The sequence below is a fragment of the Propithecus coquereli genome, unplaced genomic scaffold (assembly GCF_000956105.1).
Source record: "Propithecus coquereli isolate 6110/MARCELLA unplaced genomic scaffold, Pcoq_1.0 Scaffold289, whole genome shotgun sequence".
NCBI classification, from domain to species: Eukaryota; Metazoa; Chordata; class Mammalia; order Primates; family Indriidae; genus Propithecus; species Propithecus coquereli.
This window is the reverse complement of record NW_012148496.1, coordinates 114,683-137,326: the sequence shown is the minus strand read 5'-3', so window position 1 is coordinate 137,326 and position 22,644 is coordinate 114,683. Positions and strand designations below refer to the sequence as shown.

At 40.2% G+C, this 22,644-nt stretch overlaps 2 protein-coding genes across 3 annotated transcripts in view; one reads left to right on the top strand and one right to left on the bottom strand.

Moving 5' to 3' along the window:
* The window catches only part of GNAI3 (guanine nucleotide binding protein (G protein), alpha inhibiting activity polypeptide 3), a 70,003-nt gene extending 66,084 nt beyond the window's left edge, over positions 1-3,919 (top strand). Inside the window, exons 7-8 of the mRNA XM_012648493.1 lie at positions 2,446-2,658; positions 2,749-3,919. Coding sequence (XP_012503947.1) covers positions 2,446-2,636 — 191 coding nt within the window. The 3' untranslated portion in view covers positions 2,637-2,658; positions 2,749-3,919. The remainder of the gene's footprint in view (positions 1-2,445; positions 2,659-2,748) is intronic.
* Positions 3,920-12,822: 8,903 nt separating this feature from the next.
* On the bottom strand, positions 12,823-21,703 carry GNAT2 (guanine nucleotide binding protein (G protein), alpha transducing activity polypeptide 2). Of its 2 annotated transcripts, none has more exons than XM_012648532.1 (8): positions 21,365-21,703; positions 19,282-19,324; positions 18,858-18,999; positions 18,014-18,171; positions 15,653-15,781; positions 15,329-15,458; positions 13,526-13,679; positions 12,823-13,106 (listed from the first exon to the last, which is right to left on the bottom strand). In XM_012648532.1, the coding sequence occupies exons 1-8, from the start codon at positions 21,480-21,482 to the stop codon at positions 12,916-12,918; spliced, it is 1,065 nt and encodes a 354-aa protein (XP_012503986.1). In that variant the 5' UTR covers positions 21,483-21,703; the 3' UTR covers positions 12,823-12,915. The 2 variants fall into 2 exon arrangements, with proteins under 2 accessions (XP_012503986.1, XP_012503984.1); XM_012648530.1 differs by having other exon boundaries at positions 12,916-13,106; positions 18,014-18,186; positions 21,365-21,482.
* Positions 21,704-22,644: the final 941 nt, after the last annotated feature.

Genomic DNA, 22,644 nt, shown 5'->3' with positions numbered 1-22,644 from the left:
ACAGAGGCAGATTCTTTCTCAAAAAAAAAAAAAAAAGAAAATGGATGAAATGACCTAGGGAGATGATATTATAGAATGAGGAGAGAAAAGAACCACAGACAGAATGAGAGAGGGGACCAGCCTCCATTGGCAGGGGAGAAAGAAAAGTTTGTAAAGCATACAGAGAGAAGACCCAGGACAGCCAAAGTATCATAAAAATCAAAAGGAGAGCTTTAAAAGTGAGTTGACTAAATATTTTAGTCAACCATGTTGTGCAGAAAAATAAAGTAAGATACACATTGAAAAATGGCCTTTGGAGTTAGAAGTTAGGAGGCTGTTGACTGTTACTGCGAGCAGTGTCAGTGGAATGGCGAGAATAGAGCTGGGTAGAGTGAGTTACTGAGTAGGAAGTGAAGAAATGAAGACAAATATAGGCTACTCGAGCAGTATGGATTAAAGAGAAAGGAGAGATTTAAGAATGTTTATAGATTTAGGGGTAAGATCTTAAAAGCAAAAGAGAAGTTAGGAAAAGCAGAGGTAATTGGTGGAGCAGGATTTACATACAAGCAGGTGGGAAAAAAGGAATTAAGAGTCTAGGTAGGACAAATGGATAAACAAATTGTGGTATATACATACAATGAATATTTTTGACCTATATAAAGGAACAATAGATGCTACAACTAGGATGAACCCTGAAAACATTATGCTAAGTGAAAGAAGCCAAACAAAAGGTCACATATTGTGTGATTCCTTTTATATGATAGGTCCAAAATAGGCAAATCCGTAGAGTAAGAAAGCATATTGGTAGTTACCAGAGCATTGGGGAGTGGAGAGAGTGGGGATTGATTACACTTCATGGGTATGGGTGTTTCCCTGGGGCAGTGAAAAACTGTTGAAACTAACATTGTGAATACACTGAATGCCACTGAATTATACTTTAAAATGGTTAAATGTATGTTACGTGAATTTCCCTCATTAAATCATTAATTAAAAAAAAAAGAATCTAGCTAGAGCAATTGATTTTTGAGTAGGAAGGAAGATACCTCTAAGACCAGAGGCACACATAAGTGTACATAGTTAACTTTTCAGGTGAGGTGGCAGGCTAAAAAGTTGAGATGTAGTTTAATTCTCATGGCTTGCGTTTCCTCAGGGAAGTTGGAAATGTGATGTTCTTTTGAGAATAAGGAACGGGGCAGGTAAGAATTAGGTGAGTTTAAAGAAAGCAGCCAAATTTTAAGATCGGGAGAGAAATCTTATGTAAAACAAGTTAAAAGGATTGACATTTATGTTGAAGGCACAGCTGGGAGTCTTCCCACAAAGCAAAGAGGCTTCAATATCATATCCATTTTTTGTTGTGAACTTCCAAGCCTATTCTCCATTGACTTCGTTGTACTTAAGGGTGCACACAGTCCTGATTTACCAGCTATTAGTGCCTGTTCTTCTTGGTGAAATCCACTTGTCACTTATCTGCCTCCTTTCATTTACAGAGGTTGTGCTACAGATTTCAAGAAACCTTTACTTCAAGCACCTACAAAGCTGCCTTCTTTCAGTTCTTTAAATATTTTGCTTAATTAATATTCCTTCCTTTCTTAAGCTCTTTGTTATCTAGTCTTCTTTATTTACTTAGTTGTTGATATTTTTTGTCATGCTTAATGTTACTGAAAATAGTCTCTAGTTTATTGGAATAACTGTATTGTTGAGTTTCCCTGGCTTTGCATCTAGTTTCTTTTTGGTTTTTTTTTTATTTCTCTTTCTTTTTATTCTAAGAGACAAGAGCTTATGCATCTAGTTTCTAAGGCTACTCCAAAGGCTCCATACCTAGAGAAGATGGTGTAAAAAGCAGGCGATTAAGAATGTTAATGACAAATGTTGTTGAAGACAGGCTTTTCTTTTGGTTCCTGCCACCCGCCCCCTTTTAAAAAAATAACAGCTTTATTGAGAGATTAATTCACAACCATAAAATTCACCCTTTTAAAGTGTATTGCCTTTGATTATTTAAATTATTTCCCTAAGGCTCTGAGGCTAAACCCTGTTAAAATGGTGGGATAATTTTGAAAAGAAGAATGAATTAACCCTTTGGATTGTTTATTTCAAGATCACTCCAAGGAGCATAGCCTCTTTCTGACATTTTAAATAATTATGTTCTCTAGAAATGCACCTTCCTACTTCCCTAGTTTGCTTTTATACTTTCTAGATTTTTTTAAGCTGAAACATCTAAGTGAAAGGGGTGAGAAAAACTTAGTTTGTTTTCCTTAATCTTTTGTGTGATGATTTTATTTTAGTTACAATGAGAATCTGTTCTCATGAATAATTAAATTATAGAAAAGCCTGATGATTATCGAAATACAGAATTCTGTCCATATTTAAGTGGGTCGTGTTCCTTCTCTTCATAAGTAAATGGTAATGACCATTTGAGTTCAGGGAGCCATTATAATTTAAACCAAGAATATTGGGTGTCTCTTTTAGGTTCAAATACATATGAAGAGGCAGCTGCTTATATCCAGTGCCAGTTTGAAGATCTGAACAGAAGAAAAGATACCAAGGAGATCTACACTCACTTCACTTGTGCCACAGACACCAAAAATGTGCAGTTTGTTTTTGATGCTGTTACAGATGTCATCATTAAAAACAACTTAAAGGAATGTGGACTTTATTGAAGAGCATGGATGTGAGTGAAAGGTAAAACTTCAGACAATTTAGTTATAGTGCTATAGTGATGTCTCTTAGCTTTGTAAACTTTTTCTAACTAATAATGTTCTTCTTTTCTAGTTACTGCAGTGTGGAGTGTTGAGACCAGACATCTTTTGCTGTCTCATCGGGCAGCTGAAAGCATGAACGGGACCAGGGAATGGCAGCAGCATGCAGAATCTTAGCAGTCTTTAGCACAATCTTCTGTATTAGGGAACTTTTAATTGACACGAGATGCTAAAGTCAGACATTGGAATTGGAACAACTATAAAGTATGATTTGATCATCAAGACATCACTTGGATTTCATAATCTCAAATATTTAGGGCAGATGTGAAGTTGAGGTGCTGCATTCCAGAACTTCAATATGTAGCTTACTTTTTTTCCCCCCTTCTTAACAAACCACCAGTAGTCATTTTCAAATTTTTTTCATCAAGAGAATAACTTTACTAAATTTTATTTCTTTGTTTGCAAAAGAATCTTTATTAAAACACAAATAATCTTAACTATGCATATGGTATGACCAGATCATCTTGAAAATATTCCTCTTAGTAGGAACTCTTTGTTTTTAACTCTTGGTATGGTCAGAATATATTGCCATAATTACTTAAAATTCTTTCCAGTTATTGGGATTATAAATATAGCTTTTTTGGATGAAATTTATGTTACTATACTGCTCAAAGTACCTTATGGTTTCTAAAAGGTAATTACATCGGAGAGTTATGCAGTAAGAATTCTAGCTCTCTTCTTGAAGCTTATGGTTGAAGGTTAACCTTGTTTATGCTGATTACCAAATTATTGGATAAATGCTGATGTGGTATGATAAAGTTAGCTTCTTGGATACTGACACGCCCATGGCAGCTGCCGATCAGAAATGCAAATTGCTAAATTCCAAAAAGAACCAGTGACTTTGCTGCTACATATTTACTACATTGACCACTTTGATTCTTGCTTGTTTGTCTCAGTTGATAGGGAATTTGTACAAGTTGCACCTTGTTTTCCATCTTCATGGCCTTTTCTGTTGGGAGACATCTAAAGTGTATTAACAGTGCATGCTTTTACTTTGTAAACGTGGTGCCAAATCCCTGTTTGCCATTGTTTTTACTGTAGCAATGTTAACTGTAGTAATCCTTGGTCAGTACGTTCTTTTGCTAAAACTGTTGCATTTTGGGACTTTTTTCCACTTTGTCGTGTGTATAGATTTTAATCTGTTATAGGTGGCAGAAGTATTAAAATGCTGAGTAAAGAGCCCAGGTTTCTTCCCCTTTGTAACTAGTCTTTTCTGGAAATACTGTCTTCTGTTTCTTTTTGCCCCTGCTGAGTGTGCTTTGGCCTTTGTTTGAGAATGGGTTTAGGTAGAAGGATTTCCTGAAGGTCTAGTCCTTTGGTGTAATCGTATTGTTGAATCTTGGGTTTATGTCATATCTATGTACAGGTGACATGCAGTCATAATCCATTTTCCAGATTTACATTTTGCTTATGTGGAGAGTAACTTCATTTCACCCTGCAGGTTCTTTTGTATAATGTACAGCAAATGTCATTAAATATTGAATAGTCCATTGGGGGAAGGAAGGCAAATGAAGAAAGTGCATTTGAGCATTTCAAATCAGTAGTTTGAGCAGTGCCTTTTGGGATCCAGTCTTTTTGGATTGGATTCCATTTCATCTTTTGATGTGACCTTTTGCTAGTTAAAGAAAAAAAAAAGGTTGGTGGTCATCAAAACAAAGCGAGCCACAGCAGTTCAGTGCCTTTGTTGATAGTTTTTTTTTTTTTTCTTTATTCTTTAAATCGTAACTATGCAGATGGCATAATTGTTATCTAGCAGAATTTTCTTTAGGGATGAGAAAACTTGATCTGAAAGAAAAAATTATCATCTTTAATTGGTGATTGACTTAATACCCACAATGTAATAGGGTTGATAGTTCTTATTCATTTTGAATATGTCTTTTCCTTATTGTTTTCTGTAATATAGGATCATCTAGAAATGAGAACTGGTGGATTATTGTTTTCATCTGTAGTCTTTTTATATTCTGGGCTAATGGAATGGTGTTGTTGATAATCTAAAATAACAAGTAATCCAAAAAAATTAATTTTACTTTGAAATGCATTTTGTATTTTCATTTGAATGTGTTTGATATGTTCACTTTTTTTAGCCCTTCTGTTAATGAAAAATAGTAGTTCCCCACTTTTCTGCCTCTATACCATTTGCATTTGTTCTCTATTTTCATGAAGATCAGCCCTTACTCCAACATCCCAAATAACGTATCTAAAATGCACATTCCTTGAGGACGCAGGGAGGCAGTTTAAAGCAGTGGCTTTCAAATATGAGTTAAGTAAAAATCACTTGGACCCATATCAGAGATTGACTTGGCTGGTGGGCTGGCAATCTATAATTTTTAAGAGGGGATTCTGTTTATCAGATAGGCTTATAAATCACTAATTTGTATTTGAAATAAAAGATCTTTTCTTATAACAGAATCAGAATGTGGGGTGAAACATCCATTCTACTAACCTGAAAAAAAGGATCAATATTTGTAATGAAAGAAGCTCAAAGTTGCGTGTGTATTCTCTACAGAATGCTGGAGATTTGTGATGGATAATGTTTCAGAATTAAGGTGGCCAGGCTTTGGACCATCTGAGAAGTCATCATATATAAGAAAATTAACGAATATAGAACAGTAAATAGACCCTAGTGGGAAAGATTATGACCGTAGCTCTATTTTGTTGACAGCCACATCTTTTCCTTATTAAAACCTGGGGCAGTATAAATTGCCAATCATTAGTCCCTAGGTAAAGAGGAATTACTCTCCTGAATGAACAGTCTTCCCTAACCTTATGAATGCAGACTTGCAGCAGATTCCACCTCCTGGTGTGAAAATTCCAAAAACCTTTACGATTATTTGATTATTCATAAGTGGATCTTGAAGTGACATTTGCATCTTGGACTGTTAGAATTCTAAATCTCTAGTTCAGTATATCATTTTATTATTTTCACTGATGGATTATTTTTCACAAGGTGCTTCAATCTAAGAATAGATGGACCAAATTTTTTAAAAACTATTTTCTGGCCTTGTTTTTTAATTCTCATATGTATTCTGTTTGTGTTATATGTACATTTTAGACAATTGAAAAATAACTGCTGGTTTTTCTTAATTCATTCACTCACCCTATATTCTTACATCCAGGCCACTATTCTCTGACTCGTAGCTGTGACTTTCTTTGGACATTGCTTCCTTGGCCTAACTAGTTACTTCATATGTAGTATTTATTGATTAGCTTAGCATATGTTACGGAACTCCTTGCTGTATTACAGTTACATATAAGGTAAAGTCAGTCTTGCATGCCAATTAATAACCTGCCATTGGTTGATTTTTTTTTTTTTCCCTTTCAGATGTTCAAAAAAATCACAGTCCTCATTTGAACAAACCTAAAACAGCACTAATTTCCTTCAGTCTTAATACTTGTGGAGTCTTTCCTTTTCATATGTAATACTGACTTTAAGAACAATTATCATCTGGGCGGGGTGGCTCAGGCCTGTAATCCTAGCACTCTGGGAGGCCGAAGAGGGAGGACTGCTTGAACTCAGGAGTTCCAGACCAGTCTGAGCAAGAGTGAGACCCCATCTCTATGAAAAATAGAAAAATTAGCCTGGCATCGTGGTGCACGCCTGTAGTCCCAGCTACTCAGGAGGCTGATGTAGAGGATTGCTTGAGCCCCGGAATTTGAGGTTGCAGTGAGCCACAAAGATGCCACTGCACTCTACCCAGGGTGACAGAGGCAGATTCTTTCTCAAAAAAAAAAAAAAAATTAGTTTGCTGGTATTGCAGTATAATTACTGTGTTCTACTTCAGGATTCATAGTACAAATCAGAGATCTGACCTCGACCAGCCACAGCTCTTCACATATTTTTATTAGCATCATATTTTGTTATATTGCTGCCAACAATCACAGGAGAAAAAAAGCAGGCTGTTTAGAGGCCTAAAAATTGAAAGTTAACTTTGCTGTCAACAATCAGGGAGTAAAAGAAAGGTTTTGTGAGGCACTGGAGAACTAACTTCTAGGATAGTCAAGGTCTTTGTTCCTTTATCTTTGTTTAGCTTTTAAAATCCACCCTCTGCCCCCCACCCCTTAATGAGTTACTTCTGAGGACGACACGTACTTCAGAACAAGTCAAGGCAGTAAGGCAAGGGCAGTTTTTTTTTTCCTGATACTACGTCAGGCCTAGGCCTGGCCTGACGCAAGTCTTCTCAGGAATAAGATGTAATAAGGAATTTTATGTAGCAGTAGATACCTGAGGTGCATGATGAATCTATACAGGTTCCCAGACTAAACCCTAGTAAATTAAAATGTCTTAGCCAGGTCCTGGGAATGTATATTTTTTAATAAATTCCTCTTTGATGGAGCCAACTTGGGCCAACATTTGGGGACAACTGAATAGGACCTAATACAGGTTGAGTAGTATCCCTTACCCGAAGCATTTGGGACTAGTGTTTCAGATTTTGGATTTTTTTCAGATTTTGGAATATTTACATTATATACTTACTGATTCAGCATCCCAAATTTGAAAATCTGAAATCCAAAATGCTGCAATGAGCATTTCCTTTGAGCGTTATGTTGACACTCAGAAAGTTTCTGATTTTGGAGCATTTCTGATTTTGGATTTTTTGGTTTGGGATGCCCAACCTGTATTAAAGATCAACACAAATTAAAAAATAATTTCAACACAAACATGACCTCAAAATCACTAGTGAATGATGAGTTATTATTCATTTGCCAATAAGAAGTACCTTTCATACATAGCTTAGTTAAAGAGGCTTCCACCAAAAATTAGGACTGCTTGGTCAAAAAACATTCCTTCAGTTTAGATAAAGAGCATTTGGTTTTTATACAAAATTGAGACAAAACAAGAAACTTGGGGTATCCAAACATTTGTTTTTATTTCATTTATTTAAATGCAGTGAAAACTAAAAGGTACACACATGAAATTAAGGATAAAAGAAAATCCTCTGACAGAGGTGACTATATGTAAATAACTTGAGTATTTATTACAGTTGGTGGATAAAGTAAAGCTAGCTAGCTCTAAACTTTGGAATGAAAGTCAAATTTTTGAAATGGTTTGGGAAGGGGTAAAAAGGGAATGATTCAGTCAAATGTAAAAATCTTTGTATGTCCAATGCTAATGTTTTCTTCTGAAATCCAGTGGGAATCACAAGGTAGCAGAAATAAATATAAATATATATGAATACACTGCTAGGATACACTATCCCAGCATTACACATCCCAGTGTATTAGCATTCAGTAAACCGTAAGATCTTTGATAGCTGGAATATTAAGTTTTGTACAACCTGGTTTATCTATCTCCTCCCATCCTCTACGTCCTCCCCCAAAATACTCCTTGGGCTATCCAGACATTTTTCCTAAGAGGCTTAAATTATAGGTAAGAGAGATTCCCAGTAGAGATAACAAAACAAGAAATTACCTGTTATTTCTGTTTATACTTGCTCATGTAGGATAAAGGTCCTGAGACCTCTCAGAATCTTATGAGATTGGAGACTTGTTTGGAGAGCTGGGTTCTGGTCTTTTCTCTGCTTCCAACTAGCTATAAAAATCTTGTGTAGGTCACTTTCAGGCTTACATCCCTCATCTCTTACCTAAAGATGGACTAGATTAAATTATTTCTTCCAGCTGTGATACTCGGGTTCTCACCAAGTAGAAATAACATACTTGAAAGTGCTTTATAAATGTTCTTTGTGATACTCATGATAATACTGCACTGCAAAAAAAAAGTACTATCCTAAGGCAACACCAACAAATGTATTCCTTGTAGCTGGCAGTCTTTTCACAGCGTCACTTTGCCCATATTCATTCATTCAAAGACCTGAAATGAAGTTGAACCATAAATTGCTTTAGAGTTTGTAAAGCAGGGTGAAAAGGTCTTTGCTTTGTTTTGCATTTAAATCCAGTTCTCTATTATCTATTCATACTAGTGCTTACTTTTTCATGGGCAAAAAGCAGAAAAGTTTCCTTCTTCAATCTCCAGTATGTCTGTCTGACCTCACAGAAACGTCTTCACGCTTTTACCTAGCAGGACCACCAGAGGCTCTGTCACACTTGCAGTCCCTGGCCCAACACCGAAGTCCTGCTGGAATCTGTGCTCCGGGGGCTGTGCCGGGTAGAGAGGGCAGTGGGAGGTAAGAGCTCTTCACCCTTCACCACCTTCTCCACCCAGCATGGCCGGCACACTTTGGTCTACGGCACATCTCCAAGTATAGAGTGGGTTTTCAATGTGTTATGTCTCACCATAGGAATGGAAGGGAGTACTCTTATTTGGAATATTTGGGGTACATGTGAATTTTATTATCAGAGTAGGAACTGTTACATGTTAATGTGTCTTTTATATAGCTTTTCAGACTGAATTTTTGTGCTTTTATCCATTCTTTATCCACAGAAAATATAAAAGCAAACTTCCAATTACAGTGTTTTTTTTTTCATTTTTTAAATTGTGATAAAATTTACCATCTTAATAATTTTTAAGTATACAGTTCAGTGGCGTTAAATACATTCACATTGTGGCACAACCATCAACGCCCTCTATCTCCAGAACTATTTTTTCATCTTTGTGAACTGAAACTCTGTACCCATTAAAACATTTAACTCCCCATTCTCCTTCCCCCAGCCCCTGGCAACCGTCATTCTACTTTCCGTCCTCTGTGAATTTGACTATTTTAGGTAACCTCGTGTAAGTGGGATCATTCAGTATTCGCCCTTTTGTGTCAAACATACTGTATTTTTGTTAGAAAAGAAAAAAACTGTCATCAGATTTATGTGAAATGTAACCTAATTTATATTTGGTTTATTGTTAACAGTGTCTCTTCAATCATGCTATGCTAGGAAGTACATTATAGTCTCTGCCCTCCAAGGGTATGAGCAGGAAATTATACTTTTAACAAACAAGCAAACTTATTTATATTTTTGTGATTGTATGCAATTTTCACATTTCATTTTGAGATCTCTTTGTCTTAGTTTAGAGCTGGTTTTGTCAAATATCCATGATTTAGAGATGGCATAATAACTAAAACATAACCAAGAATTTGATTGGGAATGGGAGGAGCTTAGAAGAATGAGAAATTAACTTTGACTTTATAGTGTATGGTGGGCTGTTGGTAGCATGATATCACCACTGGCTTCGGACTCAGAAGACCTGTTTTGGAGTGATAGTTCTGCTACTTTCTAGCAGTATGATCTTAATGAAGACATGCTACCTCCCTGGACCTCACTTGCCTATCTGTAAATTGCTAGTGATGGGCCTGGAGTATTTTTCAGTTCCTTCTAATTTTAGCCTTCTAAGAATTAAGGTTGTAGTACTAGAAAATAGGGTTGAATATTTGTTTCTGACCTTATTAAAAAAAAAAACAATTTCTGATGGCTTCTAAAGGTATGTAAGATTCAACAGTACAGGGTGAATTTAAAATGAGGCAAAAGAAGAGAAAGACAGCAAAGTATATGGCTTAATTTTGGTTTTAATGTTTCTTGCAGCCATTTTATACAGAGAACTTTTCATGAGCGCAGTCAGAATGTCCATGAGAGAAAAATAACCTAAGTTAAAAAACAGCTGTAGAATGTGTTGCTTTAACTGCTGTTAAACTCCATCCTCTAAGATGAACTTTTTACAAAGTGTTAATATAAGGTGGCCTGTGTGAATTTGTTTATAAACCAATTAAATGTTGGGATATCTACCAGAAAAAAAGAAGAGGAGTAAAATACAACCCCATTTTATTCTATTAGAGATTTTTAATTGGTCTACCAGAAGACCTGTTCCACTGGCTCTGCTTTCATACTAGAACTATAGGGTAGGTTCTGTGTGAGCATTGATAAACAAAGAACCTGTGTTACACTTTTATAGTTTGGCCCATTATCCAGTTTCCACCTAGATTCGAAGAACAAGGAAGAGGTAATAAAAGAGGCAATAATCTGTTCCTGTTTGAGGCTGGGTGTGGCAATCCTGTATGGAGGTGGAATAAATGGGATAAATTATGTTCAGGGACTGAATAGAAAAGATCCTATCTGTAGTGACAGTTCTTAACCTGGGGTTTCATAGCTGCAGAGAGTTTAGGGTAGAACTGTATTTAGTATGTTGGTTTTCTTTGTAATTCTCTAAATTTTATTTTATGCATTTTGAAAAGAGGTCCATGGGTTTCATCAGACTGCCAGAGGGACGCATGATACAAAACAGACTCAGAACCCCCGTATGTTGAGTTAAAGTGAACAGGTCAGTGATGGTTGGACCATGCTATTCAGAATAGTCCCTGAACAGCTTTTGTTTGTTTGTTTTGAGACAGAGTCTCACTCTGTCACCCTGGCTAGAGTGCAGTGGCATCATCATAGCTTGCTGCAACTTCCAACTCCTGGGCTCAAGTGATGCTCCTGCCTCAGCCTCCCAAGTAGCTGGGACTACAGGTACTTGTCACCACGCCCAGCTAATTTTTTCTATTTTTAGTAGTGATAGGGTCTCGCTCTTGCTCAGGCTGGCCTTGAACTCCTGAGCTCAAGCAATCCTGCCTCAGCCTCTCAAAGTGCTAGGATTACAGGCGTGAGCTGAACAGCTCTTGAATATGGGAAGTCTTGCCTCGGATTTTTCTTTGGCTTAAGTTTTTTAGGCAGTATCCAGAGTAGTTTCTCTGGTAATTCTCTTGGTTTCTCTTTGGGGAATCAGAAAGAGTATTAAAGGACTCTAATTTTAACAGCTACAGATTTATTCAATGTTATTTCAAGCTCGTATGGCTCTCTGGTATTAATACTGCTAGTAGCAGCCTAAGTGTGAATGGATGTTTCTGGCAAGGAACAGATTTTCATTTTAATTGACATTTTCTTTTATATACTAAATCTTGGATGCCAAGAGCTTTCCTCACTAGTAGTTGTAAGTGCTAATCTATACTTGACTTCACCACCTCCTGTCAAGATAAATACAAGCTTCATTTCCCCTCAAAGGAGTTCAAAGGAATAATTTACTTGTTGGCCTGTTTGGGGGAGATGCCAGCACTACATGGATCCAACTGCGAAGATTTTCAGTGCTTAAAACAAGCTCAGCTGTCTTTTGCTCTCCTGAAACATGTAGCAGTTGAAATGAGAATTTTTGAATTGTTCTAAATTGTATGATAGAGAAGTGGCAGCCATAAAATCATTAGTACTCTAAATGGGAGTTTGTTGATGTCCCCTAAATTTATTCAGAAAGTATTTTGTATAGCTGAGAAACATTTATAGAGATAAAGGAAACTCAGTTGGTTTGACAGCTTGGGGGACAGAGGGATAATCTGTGCTTAATAAAAACGATACAGGTCGGGCACAGTGGCTCACGCCTATAATCCTAGCAGTCTGGGAGGCCAAGGTGGGAAGATCATTTGAGGCCAGGAGTTGAGGACCAGCCTGAGTGAGACTCCCATCTCTACAAAAAAGATAGAAAAATTGGCATGCAGCTGTATGCCCAGCTACTCAGGAGGCTGAGGCAGGTGAATCACCGAGGAGTTTGAGGTTGCAGTGAGCTATGGTGATGCCACTGCACTCCAGCCCAGGCGACAGAGTGAGACCCTGTGTCAAAAAAAAAACAAAAACCAGTTTTGGATGTGTGCCTTAGAATCTAACAAACTCATATCCCCTATCCAGTGATCCAAATCTCTGAACTAAGGTACATAGAGGTCTGTTAGTAAAAGGAGTGGTAGGTTTATTGAGGTTTTGTTTATAAAATTTTGTGCAGAGTGTAGGGAGGTTTGCCATTTTTCTTGGGTAGTTGGGATAATTTATTCTAAAAAGCAGGTGTTGAATTTCATAAATGGCAGCATTTATGTAAGATTTCTTCCTGTGACTCTCACCACAACAGCTTTTATGTGCCTTCAGTTATGTGTGTGCTCCTCAGAATAACCCTGTGAAGTAAGCAGGGAAGTTATCTTCATTTTATAGTTGGGGCACTCAAGTCTCAGAGAAATGAAGTATTTACATTTTTGTATTAAGTTGCAAAACCAATACTAGAACCTGGGTCTTCCGACTCTTGGCCTTGAGCTCTTTAAACTGCACTAGCTATCCCACTTTAAAAAGAAGGTATGAGATGCAGTTGCAATCATGCATACTCTATCTCCAAAGGAGAACGAATTCATTCTTTGTGTCATGGTATATTGACTATAATTTTCTGCTTGAAATTATCCAGATTCCAATCCTGTTTATATTAACAGAAGGTATACCTGAGGAATGGTGAGGATTAGAAGAGCCCGCAGTCCTTGAGGTTTTCTTTGATAATAATATCTGTAACTGCATCAAACACAAATTTGACATTCTGTGTGTCTGTAGCACAGGTCATGTGACTGTAGATTTCTTTGACATCTTTTCGCATATTCAGGTCAAGGAACTGGCTTTTGATGTAATTCCCCGCATCCTCATAGGAGTTGTTCCCTGGTTTTCCAGAAAAATAATGAAAAAATGGGATAAATTAACGCTTCTTAGTTGCTCACTTTTTAGGTGACTGACTTGATCCTTGAAATGTTGTGTTAGACAACTGCAGTTGGAGACCTATTTTTGGAGGGAGGTTTCTCTGTGTTGTACTCCAGTGTGTCCCACTTGAATTGAACAGAGAAATTGAGAAGCGTCTCTGTGTCTTAGCCTTGGGTTTCCAGTAGGTATCATTTGGACAGTCAGTGGCTCTCCTGCATTGAATGTCTGCTCTATTCTGGACACATCTGAATTTACACCCCATAACTGCTCAAGTTTCTCCTCTAAGACAAGTTTCTTTATGTCATCTTGGCCTAGAAAATGAGGCAATCACCAGTCACTACCAAAAGACATTATTGTTGTCTCTAGCCCCTGACACTCACCATCATACTCTGGAAAACAAATGCTGAGATGGACTTTCTTGATTTTTTCCTCAAAGAGGTCCTTCTTGTTGAGAAAGAGGACAATGGAAGTAGCCGCAAAGAACTTGTGGTTACATATGCTGTTGAACAGATGCAAAGACTCATGCATACGATTCTAGTAAGAGGAAACACCATTGAAAATATCAGATTGGGCTTATAGGATATCTATTTCCTGTTCTTGTTCCCCTTAGAAAGACCAGTGCTCCAAATGTAAAAGGAAAGACAGGGAACAGCTATCTCTTTTTAAGGTAGTGGAGTAAAGCCAAAGAGATGTGAGTTCATTCTAATCCCCGGTCGATCACTGTAATAGCTGTGTGACTTGGGGAAAATTACTGAGCTTTTCTGTGTCTCACTTAGTTTCCTTATCTCATAGGGTTATTGTGAAAGTTAAATGAGGTCATGTATATATAGTGTCCATGATAGTGTCTGGTATATGCAGATTTTTAGCAGCCAGGGCACAGCCAAGAACTTTGACATTCCATAAGTACTGCTGATCAAGGGTTGAAACGAGGCCCAAGTTAGCATGTGTTCATTTGCATCTCCAGGATGATTTTGATAGGCTTCTGTCGTTGGGATCCCAGCTCTCAGTTTGAATAGGAACATGATAGGGATACTTTGCCACATGGTGAGGGCTAAAGAATTTACCAGTGCCGTATCATAAGCATTACTGCTCTCGTTTCCTTCTCTGATTGCTACTCTGAGAGTGAGAAGTGGAGCTATGTATCTTCAGAGGTTTCCCAGTCCCCCAGCCTAGCCTGTTTTTAGGGAGCAGGCCTTGAGGGTCTTGAAGTATGCTATCAACTAACTTGGACTCAGTCTTTTTTCCTCTAATAAAGCAAGAACAATCAAATTTGCAGCCTTATTGTTAATACTCCTGCAAAACCCTTTAAGATCTCATAGACTTCATGGTTAAAGATAGAAGAGATCTTGGAAAGTGAATAGCCCTGTAAGACATTTTGGTTAGAAGATATTCACAGTACTCTACTGTAAACTTGTACTACTGTTAAGAAGAGAAAGAGCTAGAGAGCAAGGGGTAGGAGTAGAGGAGTTTTATCTTTCATCAGTAAACTGTGGGCCTCCATTCATGAAGCAGATGCTTATGTGAAATTAACATTTTCCATGCCTGCGACATTCTCTATCTCACAGTGAGAGAAAGTAACTGGCTGCACTCTGATACTTGTCCTGCAGAGCTCCTGTATTGTAGAATTCTACAGGTCCAAGAAAACTACTCACCTAGTCAGTTGCCAATTTAACTGGTATGTCAGAAACCTGGCCTGACAGTCTCTCCTTCCTCTTGTTGACACTCTACATTTTTAGGCTTCTGAAGTGAGCCTTCTGTCATGTGGCATGAGGATTCACATCATATGTTGTTTGCTCTGTCATCTTCATCTCCTTCCTTGGACAACTTGGGAGAGTACTAAGCGTAACTCCTTTGCATCACCTAGGTGATGATCCCTTACCTCTTTAATACTCAGTTTCTCTTATGAGCTTTGTGTGATGTCCAAGTGATACTAACCTCTAACCTGAGACCAAGCTTACTGGCAGTAAATCTGGAGCTCTAAGTTGCTCACCTAGAACCTACAGAAGAAGAGGTTTTTCTAGAGTTATTTGCATGAGACATTGATTGGTCTGCTAGAGGGCTGCTAGACTGTCATTGTTAGCCAAAATTACCCAAGTTAGGGCATTGGAGTGACACAAGGCTTAGAGAAACGGTTGTGGGGAGAACTTGTTCTACCAAAGCTGCTTGGTGCAAAGGCCACTCACCACTTCGTCATCTTCCACCAGCACCATATCATAGGCACTGAGAGCTGCGCAGAAAATGATGCAGGTGACTCCTTCAAAGCAGTGGATCCACTTCTTTCTCTCTGATCTTTGCCCTCCCACATCAAACATCCTGAGGGAAGAAGCAGCTGTTCTCATAGGTATGCCTAACATATGACCCACATGCCTTTGGTGTTCACCCCGAAAGGTTGGTGAAGTAGGACAGTAATTTAGGTTAGGCTGCATCAAAGACCAAGAAGCATGCCCATACCCATTTTTGGGATACCACATGTGTATCTGAGGTGCCCCAGGGAACTATGTATTCACCTGAAATTCAAGTCTTTGACGGAAAACTTGGTCTCGATGATGCCTGTGGTTTTGACTCTGGACCGTAGCACATCTTGCTCATTAGGGAGGTAGTCAGGGTCTGTAATTCGTTCCAGCTGGTTTAGGTAGCTATAGAAAAGTGATTGGTATTGATGACAAATTTTCCACAGCCGAGGTAAAGGGTCTTACCCAAAGTCACACAGCTAATTTGGTGATAGAACCAGGACTAGAAGCCATATTGTTAAATCTAGGATTCTTTCCTTCAAACCCTTGTGTCCTTAATAAAGGAAGTAGGGGATGGGATAAGGGACAAGCCCATTTGAAGCAGAGGTTCCATCTTATTTAAATCAAATCAAATAAGTTTTTCTTGGGTTTTGCCTGACTGCAAGCCTTTCTAGACCCTTGAATGAGATTTAGTGGTTTAAAGATGCTAAAAGTTTCATCAAGAGGCAAGATTGAGAGAGATTTAGAGACATGAAGCAATGCAATGCATGGACTTTGTTTATATCCTGAATCAAATTGGGGGAAAAACATTTAAGATAATTGGAAATTTGAACACTAATTTGGTGATATTTTATATTAAGGAATTAATTATTTAGGTGTGATGATGACATTGTGATTTATTTTTTTAAAAGAGTCTCTATTTTAGAGATATGTAAGACATTTTTAGGATGAAATTATATCTGAGATTTGCTCCAAAATAATCCAGTAGGGGATGGGGGTAAAATGAAATTAGAGGAGCCATGAGTTGATAACTGTTGAAGGTAGATGATTTATTATATTATTCCACTTCTGTATGGTTTGAAAGTTACCATAAAATAAACAGGGGCGGGGCGGGGGGACTGGACGCGGTGGCTCACGCCTGTAATCCTAGCACTCTGGGAGGCCCAGGTGGGAGGATCACTCGAGGTCAGGAGTTCGAGACCAGCCTGAACAAGAGCGAGACCCCCCATTTCTACTAAAAATAGAAAGAAACTGGCTGGACAACAAAAATATATAGAAAAAATTAGCCGGGCATGGTGGCGCGTGCCTGTAGTCCCAGCTACTCGGGAGGCTGAGGCAGAAGGATTGCTTAAGCTCAGGAATTTGAGGTTGCTGTGAGCTAGGCTGACTCCAGAGCACTCTAGCCTGGGCAACAGCAAGACTCTGTCTCCAAAAAAAAATAAGATAAATAAACAGGGAAGGAGGGGGAGAAAGAAGGCAGCTGTGAAGTGAGATGGCTGAGGGAAGGAGGGAGAACAATTAACACAAGTGCCTACTGTATGCCAGGCATTTTCACATTTAAATTCTCATGGAAGCTCCTAAGCCTTCACATTTCATATCTCCATTTTACAGATGAAAGAAAAATTCAGGAGAGTTAAATAACTTGCCCAGGGTCAAGAGGCACTGTGGTGTATTGTGAAAAATACTCAGCTTTGTAGTCAAGGAGACCTGAATTCAGACTAGCTTCTGCCATTTATATGACCTTGGGCAAGTTAATTAACTTCTCTGAATCTCAGTTTTTTCATCTATAAAATGGGGATAATAAAAAGTACTGTCTACCTTTAAGTCTTACTGTATAGGTGGGTAAAGGGTCTTGAGACAGTGTTCATAATGCACCTAGCAGTGACTGGCCTTAGTAAGTGAGTGTTCCAGGGATGGTAAATGGTAACAGTATTTCAAGATTAGGTGACAGATGGGAGTTAAACTCAGGTCTGTTTGACTTTGAAGCCCATGCTTGTCTATGGTCCCATACTGTCTGAGATAGGATTGATAAAGTGTGTTGCTCATTTTTTTGGAACCAACTTTGCTAAATTGGTTCTCTCTAATCCCTGACCACCTTCCTTTGGTTTGCCCTGGCAATTTCTGTGTCCCCTGCCCTGGCATCCTGACATAAGATGCTCTAGGTGTAGGAAACTTTCATTTCTGCTTAGTGGCCTAACTAGAACCTGGGTTACCTGCTAGAAAATTCTGCCCTGAAAGAGCCACCATAAATCACATGTCTCCTGGGAGTGTGTGTGGCAGAACTGTAAGGCTTTGTTATGGTTCTGAAAGGAGGGGCTCAGTGTACAACTCAAGAGAACAGGTTTGAGGGTGGCTAGACAGACCACCTCTGTTAAACATTTGTGTCTTCAGCTTTCTAGGCTGCAGTGAGTTGCTGTAAAGCAGTAGAGAGTGGTGGCAACTTAGGGCAGATAACCCTGTGGCTTTAAACTCAAACACAGTAAAACACTGCTCAACTCAATCCTAACAAAACAGATGTACAGGCTGAATTCAGTCTATGGATCTCCAGCTTTCAATGCCTGAACTTTTAGGCTGGGTAAGATTTTGCCTGGAAGCCTGCTTAAGCATCCTCATACCCCCTCCCCATCAGAGTCTTACTAAGATGCCGAGTCATTGAGCTGGTACTCTGCTGCTCTCTCGAAGCAGGCTTGCACCCCGCCATCCTTCCACAACTTCCTGATGACTTCCACCAGCTCAGGAGGCATGGTTCCCTCCTCAAGGGAGTCAGCTAGGTTGTTGAGCTGTCGCCCATCATCCTGTAATGCAGAAACCTGGCTGAGAACTACACAGGAGTAATAGCTTTCCAGGAGGCTTCTGGGAATACTGTTGAATGGAAAGCAATTTACATTGCTGCCAAAGCCTGAGGTAGAGCAGTCTCCAGTGAAGATTCTCTCTAAGAAAACATGCTGATTAATTTTTGAGTGTGCTCCCCACATGTAGAGGGTGGCAGTATATCCAGCCCTGGGGTTCCTAGAGGACAGCAGAGGTCCCAGCCGCTTCCTCTCTGGGGTTTCTGGCTTCTATCCTTAGTTCGAAAGGGTACTGCCATAAAACATGGGTCCTCTGCTGCAGGGAGACTGGAAGTTTAAAGGCCAGATTGACCTTCACTTTTGTTTTCTCAATGATTTAAAGCTAGAAAAAGGCCAATACTAGAACTAGGGATTTAGCTTATGAAAGTTCCATGGTCAGCAGCCTAGCGGGAGCGATTTAAATGGTAAAATAAGGCCAAAGAGGCACATGAAGCTGAGAATATTTATTATGAAGGTAGGAGTTGCTTACTTCTCCAGAACTGAATAAAAAGATTTGAAGCTCAGCAAGTAGGATTTTAGTTACACAAAACTATTTTCCTTACCCATCTTCCCTCACAGTTTGTTGGTATCTGCTCTGTTTCTTCTCATTAGCCTTTCCTGCTTCCACCCGTCACCACATAACAATCACATACCGCACAGCTTGGTTCAGCATAGTCAATTCCCAGGGTGGACATGGCCCGGATGATAGCCAGGATGGACTGCAGCACATTCCCGTAGATGATAGACTTGAACTCCAGGCATTCTTCTGGAGAATAGCCGTCCTGGTGAATGATCCTGCAAGGGGCAAACACCCAGTCTTTAGCTGGGCCTGAGTAACTAGACCTAAAGGATTGGGAATCTGGAGTATTTAAAGGGTCATAAGAACCCATCCCTCTGTTCCTACTGATGTCTCAAAGTGGAGGGTTAGGGACAGGAGGTGTACAGATGAGGGGCATTAGAATCAATTCCTTTATACCTTTATACCTGAGTTCCTTGAGGCTAAAGAGCCTTTCACTCAGAACCTCCACTGGCTTCACCCTACCCCAGTCCTTTGGGGCTTTCTTTGTTCCTACTCACTTCATCTGTTTGACGATGGTGCTCTTTCCTGACTCCCCAGCACCTGAAAGGAGAAACGCTTATGCTTCCAATTTCCCCCAACCTTCCAGGAGATGGCCTGTGAGAAGTCAGCCCCGCTGCTTGCTTGGTAGTCTGGTGAGGGGAGAACACGTAGGGATAATTGCTGCCCTCATTGTCTTGAGGGCGGGCCGTTCGGCCTGGCCAGAGTTTCTTCAGACTACTTACATTTTGGGCTGTCCTGTTCATCGTAGGATGTTTAGCAGGATTCCTGGCCGCTATCCACTAGAGACCAATAATACCCCATTGCCCTCAATATGACAACCAAAAATACCTCTAGACATTTACAAATGGCCGCTGGGGGTCAAAATCTCCCAAAATCTGTCCCTCCCTCCACCAACAGATTCAGGGGAATTCCTTTACCTCATTTCTCCTCTCTGCCTGTGGTTTTTTTTTTTTTTTTTTTTCTCACTGTGTTGCTCAGGCTAGAGTGCCGTGGCGTCAGCCTAGCTCACAGCAACCTCAAACTCCTGGGCTCAAGCGATCCTCCTGCCTCAGCCTCCCGAGTAGCTGGGACTACAGGTATGCACCACCATGCCCGGCTAATTTTTTTTCCGTGTATTTTTAGTTGTCCAATTAATTTCTTTCTAATTTTAGTAGAGACGGGGTCTCGCTCTTGCTCAGGCTGGTTTCGAACTCCTGAGCTCAAACAATCCGCCCGCCTCGGCCTCCCAGAGAGCTAGGATTACAGGCGTGAGCCACCGCGCCCGGCCCTCTCTGCCTGTTTTTGACTAAGGAGAGTGATCTTAGGGGAGGACTGGAGAGAGCTGGATCATTTCACTGAAATACTATTTTTTCATCATTTTGCTGGTTCCGTTTATTGCCTAAAATGTCCTAATGTCCTCGTTTACACTTTGTTCTCCCCCATCAAAAACTCACATATCCTTCCACCCTCTCTCAGTCTATACTGCCCTCAGCCTCCTCCTACTTAGCCTGTGCTTGTTCCCTCTAAGCTGCTTATCCTGAACCTAGAAGAAATCTGCTTAGGCTTAAAAGATCTCTCAGTGGCCCTGCTATCTCTTTCCCCCTGTGTAACCTCCTAAGTTCCTTAGAGTCTGGGTCCAGCTTACAGAAATATGTCCCTTTAGTGTGTCCTTAGGGCTGTGCTATGGACCAGCTGGGGGAAAAGAGGTGCCTTAGCCTGGTGCATCAGTTCCCAGGTCCCTCATGGGCTTGGAAACCCAGGCCAGGCAGCCAGTCTTCTGCTACATAGACCCCACTTGCTCCAGCTAGCCTACTTCTATAGTACCATTGGTTTTTTCCCTAAGCCAAGTGTCCCAAATTTTCTTGACTTGGTTCTATTTATAGCCATGATCAATTTCCCTGACTGACTTACTGACTTATTGGGGTGATTTTTTTTTCTCAGCCCAGACCAGTGATCTGCTTAGGAGCTCATCAAGTTGATGATCCTCCCATCTGGCAGGGGCTTTAGAGACAGGTACTGAATAGAAAGCCAGGAAGGGACTGCTGTAGACAAAAACTCCATTCTGCCTCACTCAGGGCTCCCTACTTCCATAATTTTTACCGAAAGCAAGAAGGGACCAGTATACTTGGCAAGAACCAGTGGACCTATCCCTGGGACTGTGTGGCACCAATTGTATGGTGGGACTTCTGAGTCCATTGGTGAGGGAAGGTCTTGTTCTCTTCAGATTCCTTGGCTCGAGTTCTCTGCAGATTGGGTACATGTTATCAAGTCCAGGGTTCTCAGTATTTGCCAAGATGAAAGGAAATGTTATGTTTGGTTAGATTTGGAGATGGGTGGGTTCATCCTGGCCCTTGCACTATTCCTAGTTCAAGGAGGAATGGAAATATTCCAGAATAGCTTTGGCACTCTGGATCCCCTTGGGGTGGCTGTGCAGGCCCCATATTAACCTAGCCCTAGAGCTCCTGATCCCCTAGCCAGAGACTGGAAAAATGACCTGCCACTCCTCCTTCCCGTGGGGTGGGCTAGAACCCACGGACCCTCGGGAAAGCAGGATGGAGCATTGCCCTCTCCTTTCCTGGCTCATCTTCCCATCTCACTCACCCAGCAGCAGCAGCTTGACCGTCTTGGCTTCTTTGTCAGCATCCTCCTGCAGCTTCTTTTCTAGCTCCTTGGACCTCTTGGCCAGTTCTTTGTCCTCAGCACTGATTCCACTCCCCATCTCTTCTGTCTCTTCCTCAGCTGCTTCCTCAGGCTCTTAAGCTTCTCTTGTAAGTTTTCCTACATATGAAATGGAAGAAAAGGAAACAATAAATTGGGATTGAGTATTAGTTCCTTAGTTCCCCTAAAAGCTGGTCTACATGGAGCCGGGTGAGAGCAGGCTGTTGGTTCTTCTACCCTTCCTACACTGGCTGAGCCTCCCTACCCCAACTGGAGACCTACTTCTTAGTCTAGGGATTGTAGCCTTTATATCTAGCAGTGTGATGGGTCAAGCCAATTAAGAGCTTTGTCAATATGACAAAGGGTAAAGACTCAAATGTTTCTATAACTAGGGAAATGATCAGTTGGGTTCTGACACAGGGGATAGGATACAGGTACTGAAGCTCTCTGAAATAAGATAATGGCCACCTCCATCCTTTTGAGGGTCTCATCCTCTAAAAGTCTCTTGCTTCCTTAGATTTACTTGCAATATAAAGCTAGAAACTAGGGGCACAAACATAGGAAGCATTCCCCATGTTGAGCCTCCAGAATATAGGGTCTTGGTATCAAGGGCTTCAAGGCATCAACGCATACTTGTTTATCATCACTGGCTGGTTCTGGCAAGGACTTTTTGTTTAGAGTGGTGCCCTTACTTGGAAAGATTAGGAATCTTTCATGCAGCTCCCCCAGTGGCTGCTGCTCCAGGAAGCTGTTAGTATTGTTCCTTTGTGTTGGCTCATCTCTTTGTACATATGTCTTTTATTAATATTAGCACTTACCACTTCACATTGTACTTGGTTTTACAATCTTTTTCCCACTGTGAATTCCTCCCCCTGGAGCTCAAGGTACCAAATCTGGTTCATCTTCGAACCCCTCAGAACTTGTAATTTATTAGTGGATCATCAGTAAAGACTTGGTGAATGAACGCACGTAGAAAAAAGGGCATACGGTAGAGAGAATGGGGCAGCTTCCCCTTGACCAAAGCCAGCTGAGGTCCAACTTCCCTTGGTAAGTGAACTTTGCTGGTATTTGGTGTGGGGCTTGTGCTGTCTCACTCAACAAACACTACTTCTTTGGGAAATGGGACTCTAGATTCTAGCTTCTCAAAGGTTGGGGGAGCTCTCCCTCTGACCCTCATCCAAGCTGCCTTTTCCTGGGGAGAAATGAGGGTGCAGTCTAGCAAT